The sequence below is a fragment of the Sceloporus undulatus genome, chromosome 6 (genome assembly GCF_019175285.1).
Source record: "Sceloporus undulatus isolate JIND9_A2432 ecotype Alabama chromosome 6, SceUnd_v1.1, whole genome shotgun sequence".
NCBI classification, from domain to species: Eukaryota; Metazoa; Chordata; class Lepidosauria; order Squamata; family Phrynosomatidae; genus Sceloporus; species Sceloporus undulatus.
Window position 1 is genome coordinate 3,578,130 of NC_056527.1, and position 22,195 is coordinate 3,600,324.

Consider the following 22,195-nt stretch of genomic DNA (forward strand, 5'->3'; position numbering starts at 1 on the left):
CGTAACACCTAGAGATAACTGGGATGGAGACCTGAAGAAGAAGAAGGAGAGTTAAAACTGAAGAATCCTTCTAGAAAAGAGGAAAGCTGTGTTTCCTCTTCTGCCAACAAGCAGGGGAGTAGTAGCATCTTCATGCCTAACCATCTCTTTTCCTAGGGTATGTGTGTATTATAACTAGGATTCTGTGTTTGGTGTGTGTACTGCTATGTCGGGAGGGGATTATGAGACTCTTGTGTATGCCAGGAGAGCATACTATTCTAGTCACCTCTGGACTACATCCAGATAGTATCAGACCTTGTATAATTTTGTGAAAGATGAGGATGATTGGGGGAGTGGAAGGAATTCTATGAAATCTTGCAAAGTTCTCAAGTACTGCTGCTATACTTTTCACTGTGCTTTAACAACCAGTTGCCTGTCTTCAGTCCTCAGTTTAGCTATGCTTCAGCGTAGTATTTAGAAAACAATAGACTTTTGAGCATGACCTGGCTAGTAACATATTATGAGCAGGTCCTGGCCATTTAATGAATTCTTCTATCTTCTATCTCATCTTTAGATGCCATTCCTGAAATGTTAAATTGTGACGACCGGCCTGTTTTGCAAGCCATCTTTCTCAGCAACAACTGTTTTGAGCACATCATCCGACTGATCCAGAACAGTAAGGTATGGTAGCACTGCAGCACTGCTGTTGTTATTGGAACTCAGCGTTGTGTTCAGCTGAGTCTCCTGGGTAGCTTTATTCCTTCTCTCTTTTTCAAAATTGCTCTGTTAATGATTGCTATGAGCTAAGATGGTGCTTTGCCCTGAAGCTGCAGCTACTTTTGCAATAGATACTTAACTCGGCTGAATATTCCATAGTGGTCCAATTAATTTGAGCAGTTCTGCTGAAATGCTATATTTTTGATGCCCTGGTTTCGCTGCCCTGAGTGCTATGAAGAAAGGACAGGATAAAAATACCATTGTTTGCATTACAGACAAGGGTCTGGGGAGTGAAGAGAAAGTAATGGCTTCGCTTAAAGTCACCGAGTGAGTCCAGGGGTGAGTTTCAAACCATGGGCATCTGGTTCATAGGCAGTGGCTGATAGTGCCCTTGCTCACCTGTGTGTGAAGGATGCATTTGTAAATGTGTAGCCCTGACTTCCAGTACAAGACTAACTTTGCTGCGCCAGCCGCTTTGTGTGTAGGAGGGAATTCCCACTGGTTGTCCATCATCATTGCCTAGAGAAAATCCCTCATGTGTACTTTGGTATTTTTCTTGTGATGCTCATGCACACTGCCTTCCAGCTGTCTTTGCACTGCACTTCCTAGGATTTGTCAGTATTGGCTATTCTGACTAGGGCTGCTGGAGTTTGCAGTCCATCAATATGTGATGTTTTTCCATTACTTGGATTGAGCAAGAAGAGTCTCACATACACTAAGAGACTGTCCTGGCTGAAACACCAGGACATTTTGTGCTTCTCAAACACATTGTTTTTTCATTGTGGGGGCAGCATATATCAGCAAGTGACCAAGTGTTGGATGGACTGTGTGCATGCATATGTGAATCAGCCCATAAGTGCAGGCTCAGGAAAACTTTTTAACTGCTCTTAGGATTGCCCATGCCATCCCCCCCCCCCAAATTTCTATGTGTGGCTGTGAGAGCTGATAGGAAGAAAATCAACTGATTTGAGAGGTGCTGGAAAAGAATTATAGACTGCTAAAGAGACCAATAAATGGATCCTAGAGTAGATCAGATCTGAACTCTCCCTAGAAGCAAAGATGACTAAGAAAGGTCTCACTAAAAAAGACAATAATGCTTGGCAAGGTAGAAGGTGGTAGGAAAAGAGGAAGACCTTATACCAGATGGAGAGATTCAATAAGGGAAGCCACAGTCATGAATCTGCAAGACTTGAGCGGAGTGGTTCAGGATAGGGTGACTTGAATGTCTCTTGTTCATAGGGTTTTTTATGTGCCAAAGTTGACTCAAAGGGAGTTAACAACAACAAACTTTCAGTGGTGGGATGAAGGAAGCTTGGAGAGTTTATGAGTTTCACAAGCAGTGCCAGTTCAGGCTTTGCTCTGTGAGGCTGCACGAAAGGCTTTATCAAGACAGGGCCTAAGTACATGGATGGAGTGTGGACTGCCTGGCAACCTGGATGCTTTTTTGGGCCTTGTTCCCAACCAGGAAGGGGGCATTTGGCTTTTGCTTGAGTCCCATACTTGTTTTCCCTCGTCTTCCTTGCCATACCTCTTGAAAGCCCAATCAATCTAGAGAGTTTATAAATAAAACAAAGATTTATTTCTATTACGAAGGCAGGAGGCTCCATGGAATCTTGTGTGCCTGGCCTCTCTCAATGGTTATTTTTAACTTTCTGCCTGTATTAAACAAACCCGGTGCTGTTTTTTCTCTTCTCCTTCTGATGGAGCTTAATTTGAAATGGTAGCATGTCAATATGCATTCTGCTGAGCCAGGAGCTGCCCCATTATTATCCTTTGTGACTGGCAGCAGCAAGTAGAGGGGCATCTCTGACAGCCCTGCTCCCAACTGGGGTCCTTTTAGCTGAAAGACGCTGACATCTGAGATCTTCAAAACTCAAAGCATTTGTCAAGGAGATGCAGCCCCTCCCCATGTTTCAAGAGCAGGCCTAGTACCAGGAGATCCAAGACATCCTAATAATAATAATAATAATAATAATAATAATAATAATAATAATAATATTTTTTTATTTATATACTGCCCTGTGGCGAACCAATTCGGGCGGTTTACAACATTAAAATAACATACAGCATAAAAACAATATATTTCCCTCCCCCCTTAAAAAGTTATTAAACTACATATCTAATTTAAAACCACAATAACTAGTTAAACCAACAATAAATTAAACAAAATAAAACCAACCAATAAACCACTGCAACTTCAGTTCTAAAGAAAGAAAAAGGGGGCTTTGGAGACATTACTGGGGGAGATCCTGAGGCCGGGATATTTCAGTCTGGGAAGGCCTGCCTGAAGAGATCCGTCTTGATAGCCTTTTTGAAGCTGTCCAAAGATGTTAATTGACGGATCTCGTCTGGCAGGTTGTTCCAGAGCCTGGGGGCGACAGCAGAAAAAGCCCTCCGGGAGGTTGCCGCAAGCCTCGATTTTTGAGGATGCAACAAGTTCCTCCCAGAGGACCAGAGGGTGCGGTCCATGCTCTTCCTGCATTAGACTTGACATGGGCAATGATCTGGAGACTCTCTTGGGAAGCAGTTTCTGGCTTCCATGTCAGTGAGGCAAAGAAATCCATCCTGGATTTTAGTTTAAAATGTAAATGAAATGCCAAACAGAGAGACAGAGAGAAGGGCCTTCTCACAATATCTCAAAACACAGGGAAGTTCATAGAGGAGAATACAGACCTTCATATAACCTGGACCTGAGCCATATAGGGTTTTACAGGTCATCACCAGCACTTTCAATTGTGCTTGGAAAATGGACCATCAGTCAGTGGAACTGTTGCAGCAAGGCAGCTGTGTGGTCCCTGTAGCCAACCCCAGTTAACAGCCCGAGTGCAACTCTTTGGACCAGCTGAAGTTTCCAAACACTCTGCAAAGGCAGCCCCACGTACACATAAACACACCTAGCCTGGCGCTGGCCCAGGGGTTCTCTTAAGCTTGGAGGAAGAAAATTCAGTGAGTAGATTGGACTGGACACTTTGATAATTATCTCAATTTTGTCCAACTTTCTCTGCCAGGTCTGGGATTACTCAGGCTTTGAATGCCCAACAACCTTAACTGGACACATAACATTCATATCTCTAGTCTTGGATATTCTGCTAACAGGCATAGGCAGCAAGCTGTGACTTTATTCCTTGTCTTTCAGTCTTCTTCTCCTGCCTCTCTCCTTCTTGCTGTCATTGACCTCATTGTTCCCATCCCTTTTCCATGGGAGAGTGGGGAGCTGATACCTATGTGTCCAATATATGGCACAACCTCTCTGTCCAGAAATCAGGGGAGAGAAGAGATGGTGATGATCTTTGGAAGAACGGGTTTTGGATCATCCCTTTGCCCCATTCCATTTTTGTTCTCTTAGCCTTTGGCTTGGAAATGTCAGGGGGGAGTAGGATGGGCAGGTCTCCCTCCCCACCAGTCAAAGTGAGTTTTTTTCAGTGCTTTATGTGACTCTTCCTCCATCTCCCATAGTTAGCTGAAATGGAATAGATTATAAAAATATGTCATATTTGCATAATCTCTTCCTGGCATAGATTTTTGGCTTTGTTCGCTGCATAATACTGATAGGGTACCCCCCCAAACCGGTGTCCCAGGAGAGGGAGAGAGAGAGAGCATGTGGTGAAGGGAAGGAGTGTTGGTGTGGGTTTTTGTTCACCTGCATGCCAGTTTGCTACCAGGGAGGTTCAGACCCCCCAAGCTAGTGTCAAGAAAAGAAAAGGCCTGCTCAGTCTGTTTCCAAGGCTAACTGTGGAACCAGCCTCCTGGAGGTGTTAATCTCCCATCAAAGAGCTCTGTTGATGTTTTGACACAATCCTCCTTAAGGACCCAGCTTTGAAATCGTAGCCAGGCTTCTTCTATTTTCTGTGATAGTTTTTGAGCATTTAGTGTAATATCTGTGCTATGGGAGATTTCCAGGGGACTGCTTTGTCCACCGGGCTATTGATTTCTATTTCTATCAGCCTTTCTAGGAAGCGAGGGTCAATTCTTATTTATTGGACAATTATGCTTGGGCTCAGGTTCAAAGGCATAGGCTCTTGCTATAAATGTGAGAATTGCTGAGGCCACATTTACCAAGATCAGGGTGTATGTAGAAGGTTCCAATTTTTTAAGTGTATGTGTGTGTGTGTGTGTGCATGTTAACAAGAAATGATACACTGCATTGGCAAGGGTTGCATGAAAGTCCAATGGCTGGAAATGTTGTTCCTCAGGCCTTGGGGTTTTGGGATTTCCCAAGCACTGTTCACATACTTTTGGGTATCTGGTGAGTCAGAAGTTTGGTGAGCATGTATATGTGTATGTTTTTGTCTATATCTAGATACTTTTAAAGGAAGACGATATTCTCCGGAAATAAATTTCTGTGCCCCATGTACTATTCTTTTTCTCAGTTTCTGCAGACGTCACATATACCCTGTCCAGGCTTTGACCATTTCTTCCACTGTTCATAGATTGGTCCCCATGCATGAATGTGAGCGAGATGCATAATGTGGGAATTAGTTCTAAAACTGGGGTTAAATCCCCCTCCACATATTCCTGATTTCTAGATAGGTGACATGTCCTTGATCTGCCAAGAACTTTTCTCCATTCTGGAAAGCATGGATGTAACAACTCATGTGGTGCTCAATATAGCCCTGGTTGTCCCTGTCCCAGCCTTTCTTCATCCTATACCTGGAGGTGCTTCTTTCCACCTAACATCTTCTCCCTCTCAGTGCGTCTCTCCTCTTCTTCTTTTGAATGATGCTGCTTTTCTGACCCCGTTTCTGACAGCTCTACTTGAGTGGGGAGTTCAAAGTATCCGGGAGCGATCTTGCCACACAGCTGCTGACTGGGATGAATGTCCATCAGGTACTGCTTGCCCCTTGTGGTATCCTGGGTTTGCACGTGGGATGCATGCAGTCTGCTTTTCTTTGGGCCAGGGAGAACAGGGCAAGGAGACTAAAGAGGCTTCCCATCCATTTCTCCACACTAAATTTAAAAGTTTTCAGAAACTTGCAAAGGGATAGGAGAGGTCACCAGGTAGATCCCAGGAATTAAAAGGTGGGATCATTTAATGGGATGGTTGAACAATAGAGGAAATAGTTCCCAAAGCCAGGCACTTTTGGGATACCAGGAGGACCAGAGAAAGGGCCAAGTTTGTTGTGTTTGCCACTGATAAGAAGTTTTTACCTCCTTCCTTGTGTGTGGTTCTGCAGTGTGCAAGGCATGCCTTTTCTACACACATACAAGCAGCCTCTGAATATTGCAGACTCCCCTGTGCCAATGGTGAAGTGACCATTGTGTGTGTCTGCCTGCCTGTATTTTTGCTGTGGAGGAGGGTGGTAGCCTTGTAACGCATGTAATGAAGCCCTGTGATCTACTGCTTCTCCTTTCTGTTGCCCTGACTGCATCCTGACTGCTGAGTTAGAAGGCCTGATGCTCACCTCTTGTCTTGTCTTCCCAATGTGGTGATGTCCTCCCGAGGTCCTCTTAGCTTTCTCCCTGCTGCCTGTTTCTTTCTGAGTGCACTGGTCGGTTTCTCTTTGTTTCCCTTTGCATGCTAAATGCTCAGCTTGGACGAGTTCAAGGGACGGCACATCCATGCAGAATAACTTCCTACATAAAATGGTCTCACTAGAATCATTGGCTTTCCCATCTTGCTCTTTGGTGTGGGCTGGAGCAGAGCTTGGAGAAGTGACTTTGTGGGCCTAGGACTCTCAGAAGTACCCCAAGCTCCATGGCTAGCAGAAGCTTGTAATCCCAGAAAAATAGCCTTTTCTAGCTTTGGATCTAAGCTTCTCTTGGGTATAGTAAATTGCCTGTATCTTTATTTGAAGGTTAATGATATAGGGGAGCCATGGATCTCTTTGTCTAGTGTGCCTCTGCTGAGGAAGAACAACAGGAGGAGAGTGTCACCTTCATGCCTTACTTTTGGAGATCTTTCAAGAGAGATCTTTTTGGCCACTGCGGAAGGAGGATGCTTGGGCTTGGTGGCAGTTTGATCAGATACATGGATCCTCCTCTTCCACAGTGTCAGATGGTGGACTAGGATTTATTGGAGCTGCAGGCAGTGATTGAGTGGTCTAAGCTTCTTGGGCCAGCTTTAGAAACATAGGTCCAGTTCTTCAAATGGGGATAATATCTCTTCTGGGGCGTCAGTGAACCTCCCCCAATGCATCACAGAAAGACGAGGAGGCTCAAATTGCATTCTGACTTGGTGACTTTTCATTTTAACTTGACGTTGAGCTCAGAAATCCTACACACTCGGTGTTTGACATCTGCACCAACTCAAGATTGTCTCGTAGACAAGCCTGGCCCCACTTGGTATGTCCGGTGGTTCTCGTTCTTCCAAAAGCAAGTTAAACATGTGGGACAGCAAGCTCAATCACGCTTTGGGTGACAAAAACAAAGCACAAGGAAGGAGGAGAGACAATTTAATGCACCTCCGAAGCAAGAGAATACATGTTTTGATAAAAATAGAAGAAGCCTCCTGAGGTCTGTCCAGTTCTGCTTGCCAAGAAAATGTCACGTTAGCTAATGTTTTACTGGTGAGAGTGGAGATTTCTTTTTTAAAAAACGAACCTTGATCCCGCATGATGTTGGGTTGCCCTCAGTTAATGCAGTTGACTTCACATTTTCCTCTTAGCCTGGATTCCTCCTTCATGTCTTGGTGTCTCCAATCTGAAGTACTGAGACACTCTTTATAGTGTGTTTCAATTTGCACATGTTCCCTACCCTCACTTGTGCTGCTACATTAGAGCCAACAGAGCGCTTTGTACCAGGAAGAAGAGAATTATCTTGCACATTAAAGCCTAAGGCCCCATCCATATGACACATCTATTGCACTGTATTGCACAGCCATGAGTGCATCTGGTGGAATCCTGTGATTTATAGTTTAGTGGGACTCTAGGTCTCTCTGACAGAGAATGATAAATACCACATAAAACTACCAATTCCAGGATTCCATAAGATGCAGCCATAGCTGTTAAAGTGGTATCAAAGTGAACAACACCTCACATAACCATTGTGTCATGAACTTTCATAGATAAGTGTCCAAGAGTTTATATTACAGTACATTCAGCCAAAGGGTTTATATTATGTTGTCCTGCATGTCACTTTGGGTATCATTGTGGTGGCAAATGGGATACATAAGTCTCAAAAATGAAATAGATCATGTTTAGTCTTTAAGAAACTGCTGGGCTCTCATCACTTCGCAACAAACTAGTACAGCTACTCCTGGAATTTTATAAGGCTGCATGTGTCTGTACTGCAGAAATAATGCAGTTTGACAACGCTTTAACTGCCATGGAATCCTGGGATTTGTAGCATGTTATGGTACCAGAGTGCTCTGACAGAGAAGGCTAAATATCCCACACAATTACAAATCCCAGAACTCCATAACTCATTGGAGATGTGTTGCTGGAGAAGAGTGCGGAGGATACCATGGACGGCCAAGAAGACAAACAAATGGGGTCCTTGGACAGATCAAGCCTGAAATCTCCTGGGAAGCCAAGATGACCAAATTGAGGTTGTCGTACTTTAGCCACATCATGAGAAAGAAAGACTCATTAGAAAAGGCAATGGTGCTAGGAAAAGTGGAAGGCAGCAGAAGGGAAGTCATGGGCCTGAATCTACAGGACCTGAACAAAGCAATGGGGGACAGGGGGTCTTGGAGAGGTCTCATCCACAGAGTCGCCTGAGTCGGAGTCAACTCGAGGGCAACTAACAACAACAACAACAACATTTGTTCATGTTTGCTCTCTGGTTACCAGTAACTTCCTTCTTAGCTGTAAGGTGATCTCCTTTCAGTACTGCTGTGGTGGCTCAGCTCCATGGCAGCATTAGCAAGTTGAAGGTAATTACCAGTTTCAGAAGCCAGGGAAACAGATCCTGCAGTTTGGTGGCTAGCTTCTCTGGCTGCCTTTTCAAAACAAAATATTGTTCAGTAGCATCCTGGCAGAAGCCAGTGGGAGGCTGTCTCAGGAGGCACAAGAGCAGAGGTAATCTCTTAACAAAAGGAAGGTGATCTCAGCGCTGCAGGTTTTTAAGGCTAAGAAGTATTCAGTTTGGCCTCTCTGGAGTGACTTAATGATATGTGACTGCCTTGCCGAGCCGAGAAAACTTTGCGGCTAACTCCTGCTGCTGAGTCCCTGTTGATGTTTGGGCTATAGCTGGATTTCGCTGGCGTGTGTGCCTAACCGGCAGGTTAGTTCAAATCAACAGGCAAAATTAATCCTCTATCCCACTGTCTCCTTGGCTTCCAGTTGCCAAAGATGAATGGGAAAAGCCCCAAGTTTGAAGAAGCACAGATCAGGGACATATTAGCTGTCGGTTTCCATCTTTGGACTAGTTGATCTTTGGGGTCCCTTCCCACTTGAAAGTTCTATTATTCTGTATACAGGTTTTCAGTTCTTCATTTTTCAGTTGCTTTCTGAGGGTCAATGGACATTAGATCTTTTACTGGAATTCTGGGCATGAAAAATGTCTCTGAGTTGCAAGTGCACTAAGGTGCTGTGCCTTGCATCATCTGCCATTTCACACACGGGCAAGTTATAGTTTTCAAGAGTCATTAAATATAGTCCAGTTAACCGTGTTTTGTTTTTCCTAGCATATCTTCACCAACTCTCTCTTTGCTTCTGCATCAGGACCAAGCTGATACAGAGCTAATCAATGCAGCAAACAGATGAAATAATTTCATGAGATATTCAGTATTGTAGGGGCAGCAATAATGTTAGCATGAGATGGAGGTGTCTCAAGTGTCCCCATTTGTTATCTGTATCAGGTTTTCCAATGGACCATATATGGTCCACCTGTTACCATCTTTTTTCAAGATAATGCTTCACCTACTACTTGTCCAATTTTTGGAATCAGCTACTTTACCCATAGCATTCTCCTAGTTAGTAGAAATGTTAATTTTCTTACTTCATGTGGAGTTCCAATTTTTCCCCCTAAATTGTTTTGTGGCATTGTAGGCTTTGGTAGTTCAGGAAATTTTCCTTTAAAACATTAGAAGCTTATTGAAAAAGGTAGGAGGAGTGAGTGAGTGTGTGTGCAGCCAACATACTTGTTGTCGTGTGTCTTCAAGTCATTTCTGACTTATGGTGACCCTAAGACAAACCTATCGTGGGGTTTTATTGGCAAGATTTGTTCAGAGGAGGTTTGCCATTGCCTTCCTCTGGGGTTGAGAGAGTGTGACTTGCACAAGGTGAGTGACCCAGTGGGTTTTTATGGCTGAGCAGGGATTCGAACCCTGTTCCACAGGGTAGTAAAACCACTACACCATGCTGGCTCTGCACACGGCATGTATATAAACAGAATGCACCAATATCTTGAGGAACATTGCATCCAACAGGAGCACACAAGCTTAGTTCCCCTTGAAATAGTAAACCTGAAGAGGCTGTATCATTTCAGAATGGTGTCGGATGTGAGATGGAAGTGACACGTTGGCATGCTGCTCCATGTCAGCAATCCCCCCACCCCAAAGTATCCCATGTATTTAGAAAAATAGCTTGCTAGGAAGAAAACTGTATGTGGGTTCTTGCTGTTTTAATGGAGAACTATTCCATCTTATAAGTCCCTGCCTGCTGTCTGCAGCTACCTGGAAATACATGTATTGAAGGGTGGAGTGTAAATAATTTAATTTAAATAATTAAGCAAATAACAAGTGGTACAGTCCAGGTGCAGGTTTGTTATCTTGATGGGAAGGAGACTGCAGTGGAGCAGCAAAAGCGATGAAGGAAGATGCTGCAGTTGAGATAAATGGAGAAGTATTTTGTCTTCTGCCTTGACTGCAGCCAGAGCTATAAAACCATAAAAAGGTGAATTAAGAACCTAACACCATGTAACATACAATGGAAAACACAAGAGCGTTGAGTTGCTTTCACTTGTTCTTTAAGTCATGAACTTGTGTTTTTGACATGGCTTGCAGCTTTCATTTTCTGGCTTGCTTACAGCACACGCTGCAGCTTAATGTAATGGTTGGCAGTTTTGTTTTGTCCCACTTGGGTCTGCTTCTTTTCTGCACTTGCTCAGCGCCTATTAATCCATATGAAAGCAGAAGTTCCTGCTGTGTATTTTATTTGTGCTGGACTAACTATTTCTGTGATTTAAAGAAGTAAATAAAATTAAAGAGTAACTCTTACTTTACACCCCCTTTCCAGATGTAGGTTATCACTGCAGTCAGTTTATAAAGCCTTTGCTTCTCAAAGCTAAAGGAAGCCATGCTGAGCACTCTTGAGAAGTTGCCCAGCCAGTTGTAACAAAGGGTGTGTCTATACTGTAGAAATAATGCAGTTTGACACCATTTTTAAGTGCTATAGCTCTATCCTATGGCTTCCTGGGATTTGTAGTTTTACAAGGCCTTTAGCCTTCTCTGCCTAAGAGTGCTGATGGTTCACAAAACTGCAGACCCCAGGATTCTGTTGGATGAAGCCACGGCAGTTAAAGTTGTGTCAGATGGCATTATTGCTATAGTATAGATACACCCAGAGAGTCAGGTTGATATTAATTACTTTGGCTCATTTGTTTCCTCTTCTGTTTTGTGTTTGCAGGTTTTTGATAACAGTTCGGACGCCATTCCCATTCATGCCATCAGAGTGCTGACCTCTATCATGAGCAGCTCCCCTTCTGCCAAGGTAAGTGATGCCACTTAAGACACCTCCAGGGATGGCAGGTTAGGAAGGGAGGCTATTTGTACTGTTTACACTGGATGCATTGCATATGAAAGAGGAAAACAGACAATCTCTTCAACTTAACCAGTGAAAGGAAGAGAAGACGTTAAAATACTTGCCGTGAGGAAAAAAACAACAACCCTGGACTTGTAATCTAGAAAGAGGAAAAAGTATCAGGTTTTCACTCTTCTTCTGCCCAGATGCATAAAGGATTTTGGTTCTGGAATGATTACTAACTGTAGGTTTTCACAATGTCAGACTTGACCTCAGATGGCTGCTTTATTTAACAAAATTGTACATATGCAAGATCCACATACCCTAGAATTACAGTGCTCTTCTGCATTAAACATTACTTAAAGTAAGGTGCTCTGTGATTGATTGATTGATTGATTGATTGAAGTATTTATGTCCTGCTCTATATCCTGGGAGGGTGAACTAGAATAATTAAATGTCTAGGAGCCAAAGACATTTGGGTCAATTTGAAAGTGCGCATCCATAATTCGTTTTGTTTGGGCTTCTGTAAAGTGTCTCCCCAAATTATAAACCCTCTAAAGTGAATAATAAACCTGTTTTGTCTCTTCCACAGTATTACCTAGGCCACCTTTCGTACCCACTCCCATGTTTATTTCATTATTAGCCCTTGTTTTAAAAAAAGAGCATCAATTCCCATGTTAGTTATTACCTTTAAAGCCCTAAATGGCTTGGGTCCAAGCTATCTCAGAGACCGCCTCTTCCCATACAATCCTCCCCGCGCTCTCCGGTCCTCTGGGAGGAACTTGTTGCAGCCTCAAAAATCGAGGCTTGTGGCGACCTCCCGGAGGGCTTTCTCTGTTGTTGCCCCCAGGCTCTGGAACGGCCTGCCGGATGAGATCCATCAATTAACATCTTTGGACAGCTTCAAAAAGGCTGTCAAGACGGATCTCTTCAGGCAGGCCTTGCCAGACTGAAATATCCCGGCCTCAGGATCTCAGGATTTCCCCCCTCCTCAGTAATGTCTCCAAAGCCCCCTTTTTCTTTCTTTAGAACTGAAGTTGCAGTGGTTTATTGGTTGGTATTAATTTGTTTAATTTATTGTTATTTTAACTAGTTATTGTGGTTTTAAATTAGATATGTAGTTTAATAACTTTTTAAGGGGGGAGGGAAATATATTGTTTTTATGCTGTATGTTATTTTAATGTTGTAAACCGCCCGGATTGGTTCGCCACAGGGTGGTATATAAATAAAAATTTATTATTATTATTATTATTATTATTATTATTAGCCCAAGCAAGAAAGCCGCTTCCAAAATTCTCTAGCAAGAGGCTTGTCCTCTGTTCTAGATTCATGCAAGAGATCAGCTAAGATGTATTTTTGAAAAGGGATGTCTTCTTAATAACTTGGAAGGATTTTGTGATTGTAAATTGTACAGTCTGCCCTCCATATCCATGGATTCTTTACCCATGGATTCAACCATCCACAACTTAAACATATTTTTTAAATATACAGATTCCAAAAAGCAAACCTTTACATAAGGAACATCATTTTAACACGCCATTGGATATAATGGGACTTGAGAATCCATGGATTTTGTTATTCATGGTGGATTTTGGAAGCAAACCCCAGAAGATATTAAGGGCCAGTTGTACTATCTTTTTTAAAAACTTTAATCTCATGCTGTTTTATGTTGACTTCAATGCGTTACACCTTTTAGAGGCTGGCTGTGGTATGTTTCTGAAAGGCAAGCTATAATTCCTGTAATTGAAAGAGCTCAGTTTTGAGACTATTTTTAGTTGATTCCCCTAGCTATTCCATAAGTGCATTTCAGACATTTTCTGGGATCAGGATGGCAAGAATTAATGGTATTATGATATAGCCCTGGTCTAGGCAGCGTCATAGAGCTGGGGCTTCATGGGCAATTTAGTCAAACCATCTGGTCAGTGCAGGATCTTTGGGTAGAGCATCCTCAGCAGGTTGTTCTCCAGCGTCTCTTTGAAGGTGTCCAGAGAAGGAGACCTCACTATCTCTCTAGGCAGTTGGTTCCGTTGCCAAACCATTTTTACTGTCAAGTACTGTAGTTCCTTCTAATGTTCAGTCGAAATCTATTCTCCTGTAGACTTCAAACTATGGAGCCCTGGTGGCACAGTGGTTAAATGCCTGTACTGCAGCCATTCATTTGTAACCAGGAGGTTGCGAGTTCAAGACCAGCAAAAGGGTCCAAGCTCGACTCAGGCTTGCATGCTTCTGAGGTCGCTAAAATGAGTACCCAGACTGTTGGGGGCAAATTAGCTTACTTGCTAATTAGCTTACTTGCTGTTCACCGCTATGATCTTTGGAATAGTGGTATATAAATAAAACATATTATTATTATTATTATTATTATTATTATTATTATTATTAGACCTGGTCCTACCCTCTGGGGCTACAGAGAACAGGACTGCCCTCTCCTCACAGTGAAAGCCTTTGAGGTATTCGAAACGTCGAATCACATCACCCCTCAGTCTTTGCCAAGGTGGTCCTTAAAGGCTGTTGATTTTTTCAGGAGGTGTTCAAAGAAAGGATCGGCTATACCCACTTGTATGAAGTTCTGAAGAGCCAGAGTCAGCCAACGAACAGGCTGCTACAGGAGCTCCTAAACATGGTGAGATCTTAACTCGTTTTGACTGGGAGCTCGTAGAAACTTTGGCCTTCCCAAAGAACGAAAGGGGAGACGATGTTGCAGGTTACCCTACTTTTTTGGACTAGAAGTCAACGAATTCCTCAGGCAGTACAGCTGGCTGGAGAATTTTAGAGATTGCAGTACAAAAAGTAATTTTTCTCAGCTCTGATAATGATCTTTACATTGGGAAGTATATGTGGCTGTAACAACAAATTCTGAAGCCACAGGATGCTGCAGTCTGAACTGTTATTGTGTGTCTTCAAGTTGTTTCTGACTTACGGCGAATCTAAGGTGAACCTATCATGGGGATTTCTTGGCAAGATTTTTTCAGAGGGTCTTTGCTATTCAAAGGGTCCTCTGAGGCAGAGGGAGTGGGGCTTGCCCAAGGTCCCCCGGTGAGTTTCCAGGGCCAAATGGAGATTAAAACCTTGGCCTGCTGGCATTCTAGTGTAACACTGTACCAGGCTGTCTGAATACAAAGTGTATAAACAGCAAACTTAGTTCTCCAAGCTAGCCAAAACCTCTCCATCCACACACAAGGAGAGAAAGGAGATATCAGCAAGCTTTCAGGGGGCTTCATGGTTGGCAGTAGTTGGCAGCAACAACAGTTCCAGAGCCTAGGGACAACCACTGAGCAGATTATGTTTGAAACAGGAGGAAGTTCTCAAGAGTGATTGTGTTCTGTAAGATTAATTGGCTGTCTTGTAGAAGGTACTTTTTTAACTGATGAATTTGGGATTTGATTAAAACGTGGCTTCCTTTGCTTTGCCATTCTTCGTTCCCTGCAGGCAGTGGAAGGCGACCACAGCTCTTTCCCTATGCGCCTGATCCACAATGAACAGCCGCTTTTGATTCTCATCATGTGGATCCCAGAACTGAAGTCCCAGGACCTCCAAGTCTTCCTTTCCGACTGGCTGAAAAAAATCTGCAACTCTTCCCTCCAGAGCCGCACCACGTGTGTGAAGGCAGGGATGGTTGGCTGCCTCTTGGACGCTCTGTGCACCACAGTGCAAGAACTGGATGGGAAGTGCGCAGAAAACCTCATCTATCTGTTGCAAGTCCTGGGCAGCCTCTCCATCCAGCCAGGTGAACTAAGGCAGCTTCTCAAGCTACTCCGGACCGAGCAGGGTAAAGGGGCCCATCCGTATACCCCGCAGGTGATCCGGGCTCTTTCAGGTATGGCCCGGAAGGACGGGCCGGAGAGAGCGCTGCAGTACTTCGATCTTACCCCCAGCATGGCGGGGATCATGGTGCCTGCCATCCAGAAGTGGCCCGGAAGCGGTTTTGCCTTCCATGCCTGGGTGTGCCTTGTGGATGAGACCAGGGATTGTCCCGAGGAGATGGCCAAGCTGAAGCGGAAGCAGCTATACAGGTAGGGCAGGAGTGGAAAGCGGGACAAAAGGACCATATCTCATGACTACAGTCAAAACTGTGGGCTTTTAAAATGGATTTGTTGAGTTGGATCCTTGAGTGTTATCTCTTTCACCCATGAATGAAAAGAGAAAAGAACGAATTAAGAAAGGAAACTAGGGAATAGCCCCTTTCCCCCTGTGAAACAAAAATTAAGAGCAACTTGTCACTGTGCAAAAGAGGAAGCAATAAAATCTTAGAACTATAAGAATGGAGAATTATCAAATTGTAGAGTTGGAAGGGACCCCCAAGGAACATCCTCTGCCAGTTCCAGTGAGAAAACGGTGACCAAAATGGTAAAACATCTGGAAACCAAGTTCTGTGAAGAAAGACTTAGGGAAGTGGTTATGTTTACTTTAGTGAAGACGTAAATAAATCTTCCAGGATGTTGTGCCAGGCAAACACCAAGACCAGCCTCCATCAGTATTCCTTCAGCTTTCTCCTTCACAGGCCTACAACCATCAGTTTGGGGCTGGTATTAATTGCTTAATCAGCCTATTTTGCACCATGTCCCAGCCTTAGATTCTCCAGATGTTGCTGGACTACAACTTCCATCAACCCAGCTGGTCTGAGTTGGAAGTGTGGGTGATGGGAGTTGTATTCCAAGAACACCATGTGGAAGGGGTCTAATGCAAAAAAAAGTGAGTTCAAGGTTGTAGTTCTCTTCCCATTGCCTCTAGTATTTTGCATCTACTGTATATACTCATGTATAAGTCTAGAAATTTAGGTTAAAAAATTGACCCAAAAAACAAGTACTGTATTTTAATGCATGCGTGTGTGTCTGTGTCTGTGTCTGTATGGTGAAAGGCAAGAGTTTAATATGCCCTGGAAGTAGTGACCTTCTTCTTACTCTCTCATCCATCCAGCGTTTAATATGTGCACAAATAGTTATGCTTGCTGGAATTTTGTAAGTCCTTTGGCACTGTTTTCCCTTACTTCATCCTTTACATCCTTCATTACATGCGCCTAAGTTTTACCCTTGACTTATCCACGAGTCATATCAAAATCCATAATTTTGGCCCCAAAATTTGCCTTCGACTTACACATGAGGTCAACTTATCGTTGAGTATATATGGTACATCCAAAGATGTTTATATCAACAAGGTAACTTCCCAATTTTCCTTGGCATTCTGTAGTCAGTCTTTTTATGGTGGAGACAGTGGGGAGAGAGATGATTTCCTCCTGCAAACACAGTCAGGTGCTTAAGAGCAGCTTGAGGCCAGCATTGATGTATGTAGCTCCTGTCCTTAAGAGAAAACCTAATTCTGCCATCTGACCAGCTGTAACCAACCCAGTCATCTTTCTCTCCTTCAATTCTGCTCCAAACCAGCTTCTTCACAGCCAGCGGGACTGGTTTTGAGGCCTTCTTCACCACCGATGGGATGCTGGTGGTGGCTGTCTGCACCAAAAAGGAGTACATGACAGTCGCCCTGCCAGAGTTTCCTTTCAATGATGCAGCCTGGGTGAGTAAACAGTGGGGCCGGACCAGGCTGGGGGCTTCACCAGTCTCTGTCCTTCCTCTTGAGAGACACTATGTATCCTCCAGTGAGTTTGGGGGCCAGTAGCGTAAATATAGCTATGTGGGGGTCACAGGGAGGCTGAGTGCTTAGAAGAGCTTAGAATATTTATTATTTTAGACTACAACTCCCAGGATCAGCCATCCAGCCTGCTACTTGGGGGATTCTGGGAACTGTGCTCCGTAAAGGTCATCTCCCCAGGTTCTGAGCCTTCATTGCTGTGTTGTCAAAACTAATAAGTGGGCTGAATTCTGTATGATGCAGTTTTTAAAAATTGGATCTTATTGTAATAGCAATAAAAACTAACATCTTTTGGGTTATTGGAGAGAGCAGGAAAACAGTGCCATGACAGTATTCGAGCATCATATTCCCTTCAAGTTGCAGTCTCTTTTGTGTAATGATGAGATCTTGTGGAAGGAGGAGGGGTCTGTTCTAGAGTTGCACTTGCGGGTCACTAATATTTTCCAGTGACTCTTGGTCCCCAGCAGTGGTTACAATGGTTGGTCTTTGCACATGGGGTTTTTAAAACCCAATTTTTGCCTTAGAAGGCTTTCTCTTTCCATTTTGTGTAGTGCTTCTGTTGTTTGAATGACAAATCTGGTAAGAGTTAATGTAGACTGAAGTCCAGAAACATATCCCCTGTGCTCAAATGAAGCCCTGTCACTAGACTTTGTATGTATTTGGGATAGACTAGAAAGAGTGATTCCAGAGATGCGTGAATTAGGTGTGTTCTTATATTCACCCTTTGGCAACTTTTGTGTATCTCTCTCTCACCTCACTTTATTATTCTGCTTCTTGTTGAAATTTAAATTTAAAGACACTTCATAGGCAGGGGTATTGTCTTTGTTTGTGTCTGTCTTACTAGGGGAGTTATGATTCATATGTACAGTAAGGCTCATATAGCAGTACATATCTTATGTAATGGTGTTATAGAGCTCTAGAATTGAAGAACCTAAAGATGGCAGTGCATTCAATGGTAACCTCAAGGCTGGACCTCTGCAATGTGCTGTACATTAGGCTACCTTTGTACATCTCTGGATGCCCATAAATAATGGTTCCGTCTCCTCTGCTCTTCTCCTCATTTTCCAGCATTGCATTGATATTGTCCACATCACCGGGCGACGGCCCTTTGGCCAGAATGTTGTGAACATTTATGTGGATGGACAGCTCCGGAAGATGGCCCAGCTGCGATTCCCTTCCCTTGGCGAGGTAAGGACTCCCAGCCCTGCCCATTCTTTGCAAAGAGAGAAGGAAGTACAGTATAGTGATTTCAAAGGAACAACTGGCTCTTGTAATACAGTCTCTTGGAGGTCTCTCCTTGGCAGGATCACCATCAGCTGAAGCCAGCTTGATGGCACATAACAACACACAGGTAGGCATGAGGGTTTAACTTTCCAGGGGATGAGGAACCGTATCAAACCTTCATAGCAGGCCATGGGAGAGTAATTGGTGACAGCTCCCTAAATGACATGTATTAATTATGGAGGATTGTGTTGGCCGTAAGACACGTTCCAAAGTCCCTATCGTCTTTTAATAATAATAACTATTATGTTTAACAAATGTCAGCACAAATCATTGTGCACAACTCACATCAAAATCACATAACAATATTACATATCTCACAAAAAATGTGTCATATATAATAAAACATACATATAACATAAAATATACACACATTGTATATTAGAATGAAACAATTAGAATTCAGAATAAGATAAGATAGAGACTTGGTGTTAAAAGCAAGAGCTGTTAGGAAGGAACAGCTCTTGCTTTTAACACCAAGTATCTATCTCATCTTATTTTGAATTCTAGTTGTTTCATTCTAATATCAAACAAAAGGTAATGCTTTACCCATATTCATTCATAAAGTAAACATTGGTAAACTTATATCTATATAAGCACAAGACTCTGTTACACAAATTTATTTGTGTAAGTTCTTTTCTGTATAGTTATATAACTATATATATAACTACACACACACACACACTTCCACATCTATACTTATTTCCCCATGACATTTCCTCCTTCCTTCCCTTGAATAAGGATTCTTCAGTAAAACTTAATTCTTTTATTCTCTCAAGTTCTTAACAGCCATATCCCCAACAATGATCTTTCAAATAATCAAACAAGACATTCTAATCATTTACAAAAGGTTCTTGTGTTCCTTCCTTCATCTAACTTGTCACTTCGTCCAACTCGATCCTCATATACTTTTAGTAACCGGTCCTCAACCATTGGAACCTTTTTGTTCTTCTACAGTTTTGCATATATTATTCTTGCCACTATCAAAAAGTAAAAAATAGGCCTACCAAGTCCCTATTGTTGTATTACTTCTGTTAGTCCAACCAGAGGCACTATAATTTCTCTGTCAAGGTTTTGAAACAAACAAACAAACAAACAAACAAACTAACAGCTTCATCCACCGAAATTTCTTTTTAACTAAAGCATGCAGGAAAAGTGGAGAGATGGAGGAATTATAGTCATGTAGAGAGACAGATTGTGCTTCAGAATTAGGGGAAGGTGCCAAGGATGAAATCAGCCAAGTGGGTGGAATGTGTTCTGCACACAAATACTGTAGTCCCAATTTCAGGGACTAGAATCCAGAGCTTGGAAAATTTACTTTTGGGGCAACAAGTCCTTGAAATCCCATGCTGGTTAGGGGATTCTGGGAGCTAAGAGGCTGCTAAGAGGAACCATGCTAGAGGTGGCAAATGCCATTCCTCTTGAAACTGGGTGCTTTCTAACCATCTATTAGCCTTGTTGGTTGGTGGAGAAAATAGGATGTATTGTGTGTCCAGCTGTCATGTAGTAAAAGCAATCATGGTGAGTTTACTGTTTTAGAAAGTAATGTAGCTGGCTATAGAATGGATGTGAGCAAAAATAGAGGTTTAGGCAAGAGGTTCCCTAAATGGATCCCTAGATATTGTTAAACTAGAAGTCCCAGAATCCCTGACCTGAAATCCCCAAACGTCCCAAAGACTCAAAGTTGGCATCCAAAGTTGGCAACAGCAGTGAGCTGTTGTCATATTTTCCAAGAAGCAGAAAAATACAGAATATGGAAAGGTTCCAAATGATGTGCTGCACAAGTGCAGGATAACTCCTTTAAGTGCACAGATGGCCACTTGAAGAACTACAAGTATGCAACCTGTCCTTCCTCTTTTTAAATCCACTCCTCCTTTCTTTATCTTCTTTCCCAGTCGTTCACTTCTTGCTGTATTGGTTCTGCCGGCCACCGGACGACGACCACTTCTACCGTCTATCCCTCTCCGTCCCACTCGCCAGAGCTGGGCTTCCCCTCCCACCCTTCCCTGAGCCGCTCCCAGTCCTTCCCAGCTTCCCTGGCACCTCATACCTGGGCACCTATTCCGCCTCAGCCTCCCAAGGAAGGCTTGGTCTCTACCACGGTTGCTGGGAGCCAAGACACGGAGTGGGGGGTGCCCACTTCGCTCGAGGGGCACCTTGGATCAGTCTCCATCTTCTGCGAAGCGCTTCAGCTTGCGCAAGTCAAAGCACTCTACTCCTCAGGTAAGTGTCAAGGGTTTTAGGAAAAGGGGAGCAAAAGGGCCTCAGAGGAAGTGTCATCCATCTACTACAGGGGTGGGCAACTACGTAGGGACCAATTCCTGTACACACACAGGACACAGAGTACACAAAAACAACTACGTTCCCCTCTGTTTCCTCTACAACGTGGTGAGCAGAAGTGATGTGGTTGTCACGTTCGGTTGTCATTTTGGAGAAGATATAGAGGGAAAAGTGGATGTAGTCTGAAAAATGTTTTGTAAAAATTTTGGGTGGAGTTCATGGACTGGCAAGGAGCTTCAGGGGCCACAAAAGTGAAATCAAGGGGCAACATGTGGCCACTGCCTCCATTCCTACTCTGCAAACTTGCTTGTTGAAATAACAGTCTGGAGAACTTGACGCATAAATAAGCCCATCAGCTCACCAATTCCAATTGATTTGCTTGCTTTCAATATAGTCCCTTGTCAAAGTGGTAAGAAGGGACCACACCAGTATTTCAGAAAAGAATGTAATGTGCCAACTGGTTGGAAATTCAACCTTATGTTCAATGTTAGAAGAATGTTTCAAGATGAGGTATGTTAGTGTCCTACTTTTTGGGGAAATGGCAGGTTATTAAGAAAGTGATTTATTAAAGAGATATAAAGACATCCTGTATCATCTTTGAGACTAAGGAGATATCACACGGCCCAAAAGGACAGGAGTGAAGCTGATCATTCCTGTCCTTATCACACGATTGCGTCAGGCATTATTGCACACACCATGCTTACCTCATCCTTCTCCCATCAGTGAAGTGGAATGGACCTGTCATGTTTGAATTAACGGGAGTTTCCATTAATACAAGATGATGGGGCCATTCCACTTCACTGATGGGAGAAGGATGGGATAATGATGGGATAAATGTGATTTCATGTGATAATCTTCATGCGATTGCACGATAAGGATGGGAGCATCTCACTTCTCTCCTGTCCTTTTGGGCCGTGTGATAATTTCCATTGTAACAAACAGAATTCCCTAGCATAAACTTCTGTGGATTCTAATCCACTTTGTTGGATGTAACATTTATTTTTCTCAGTTAATCTCAAAGGGTGCTAGAAAATTCCTTTGTATATTTATTAGATACAGCCTTCCACAGCCTCCGCACAAACATTTGGTTGTGTTGCACACATTGCAGCTTAGAACAAATCGAATCTTCATATACCCTTTTTTCCTTCTGGTAAACTGAGCATGATATCACCAAGCCTTGCATTTTACCAACACATCTGAGAGCCTGCCCTCTTTCTTTTTGCAGGGCCAAATGCGACGCCAGAAGGGGATTTCCTGGAACTCAGTAGTAAACTACTTCTGTATTATGCACCACAGGTAAAGGCAGGAGGAAACCATGTGCCTCCCGCACCCTTTCTCTGTTCCCTGCCTTATCTAGGAGGCAGCAACAGAAACTGTTGTGAAAGATACAAGCAAGCTCACAGACCGTACCATGCATCTGAAACAGCTTTGCTTGTTTATTGTGAGAGTTGGTATTGAGAGGTTTTCACGTCTCCTCTCTTTCGCTCTCTCATTATGTATATACACGTAGTATTATTTTTATTATTTTAATGTTTTAGGATTTAATATATACTATTTTAAAATATGGTTTAATACTATACTAATAATTCTATTTTAACACCCAATTTTGTATGTTTTTAACTGTATTTTTTTTAAAAAATTATCTCACTTTTGGGGAAGAAGCAGGATGATGATATGATGATGATGATGATGATGATGATGATGATGATGATGATGATGATGATGAT

The 22,195-nt window shown here is 43.0% G+C and overlaps 1 protein-coding gene across 2 annotated transcripts in view; it reads left to right on the forward strand.

Annotated features, from left to right (window-relative positions):
- NBEAL2 (neurobeachin like 2) overlaps nucleotides 1-22,195 on the forward strand; it is a 122,669-nt gene that overhangs the window by 48,586 nt on the left and 51,888 nt on the right. The window contains exons 9-17 of one of the 2 annotated variants that reach the window (XM_042472582.1): nucleotides 554-660; nucleotides 5,446-5,523; nucleotides 11,205-11,288; nucleotides 13,843-13,941; nucleotides 14,748-15,331; nucleotides 16,700-16,832; nucleotides 17,976-18,095; nucleotides 20,084-20,411; nucleotides 21,694-21,764. In XM_042472582.1, coding sequence (XP_042328516.1) covers nucleotides 554-660; nucleotides 5,446-5,523; nucleotides 11,205-11,288; nucleotides 13,843-13,941; nucleotides 14,748-15,331; nucleotides 16,700-16,832; nucleotides 17,976-18,095; nucleotides 20,084-20,411; nucleotides 21,694-21,764 — 1,604 coding nt within the window. The remainder of the gene's footprint in view (nucleotides 1-553; nucleotides 661-5,445; nucleotides 5,524-11,204; nucleotides 11,289-13,842; nucleotides 13,942-14,747; nucleotides 15,332-16,699; nucleotides 16,833-17,975; nucleotides 18,096-20,083; nucleotides 20,412-21,693; nucleotides 21,765-22,195) is intronic. The other variant, XM_042472583.1, reaches the window with a different exon arrangement.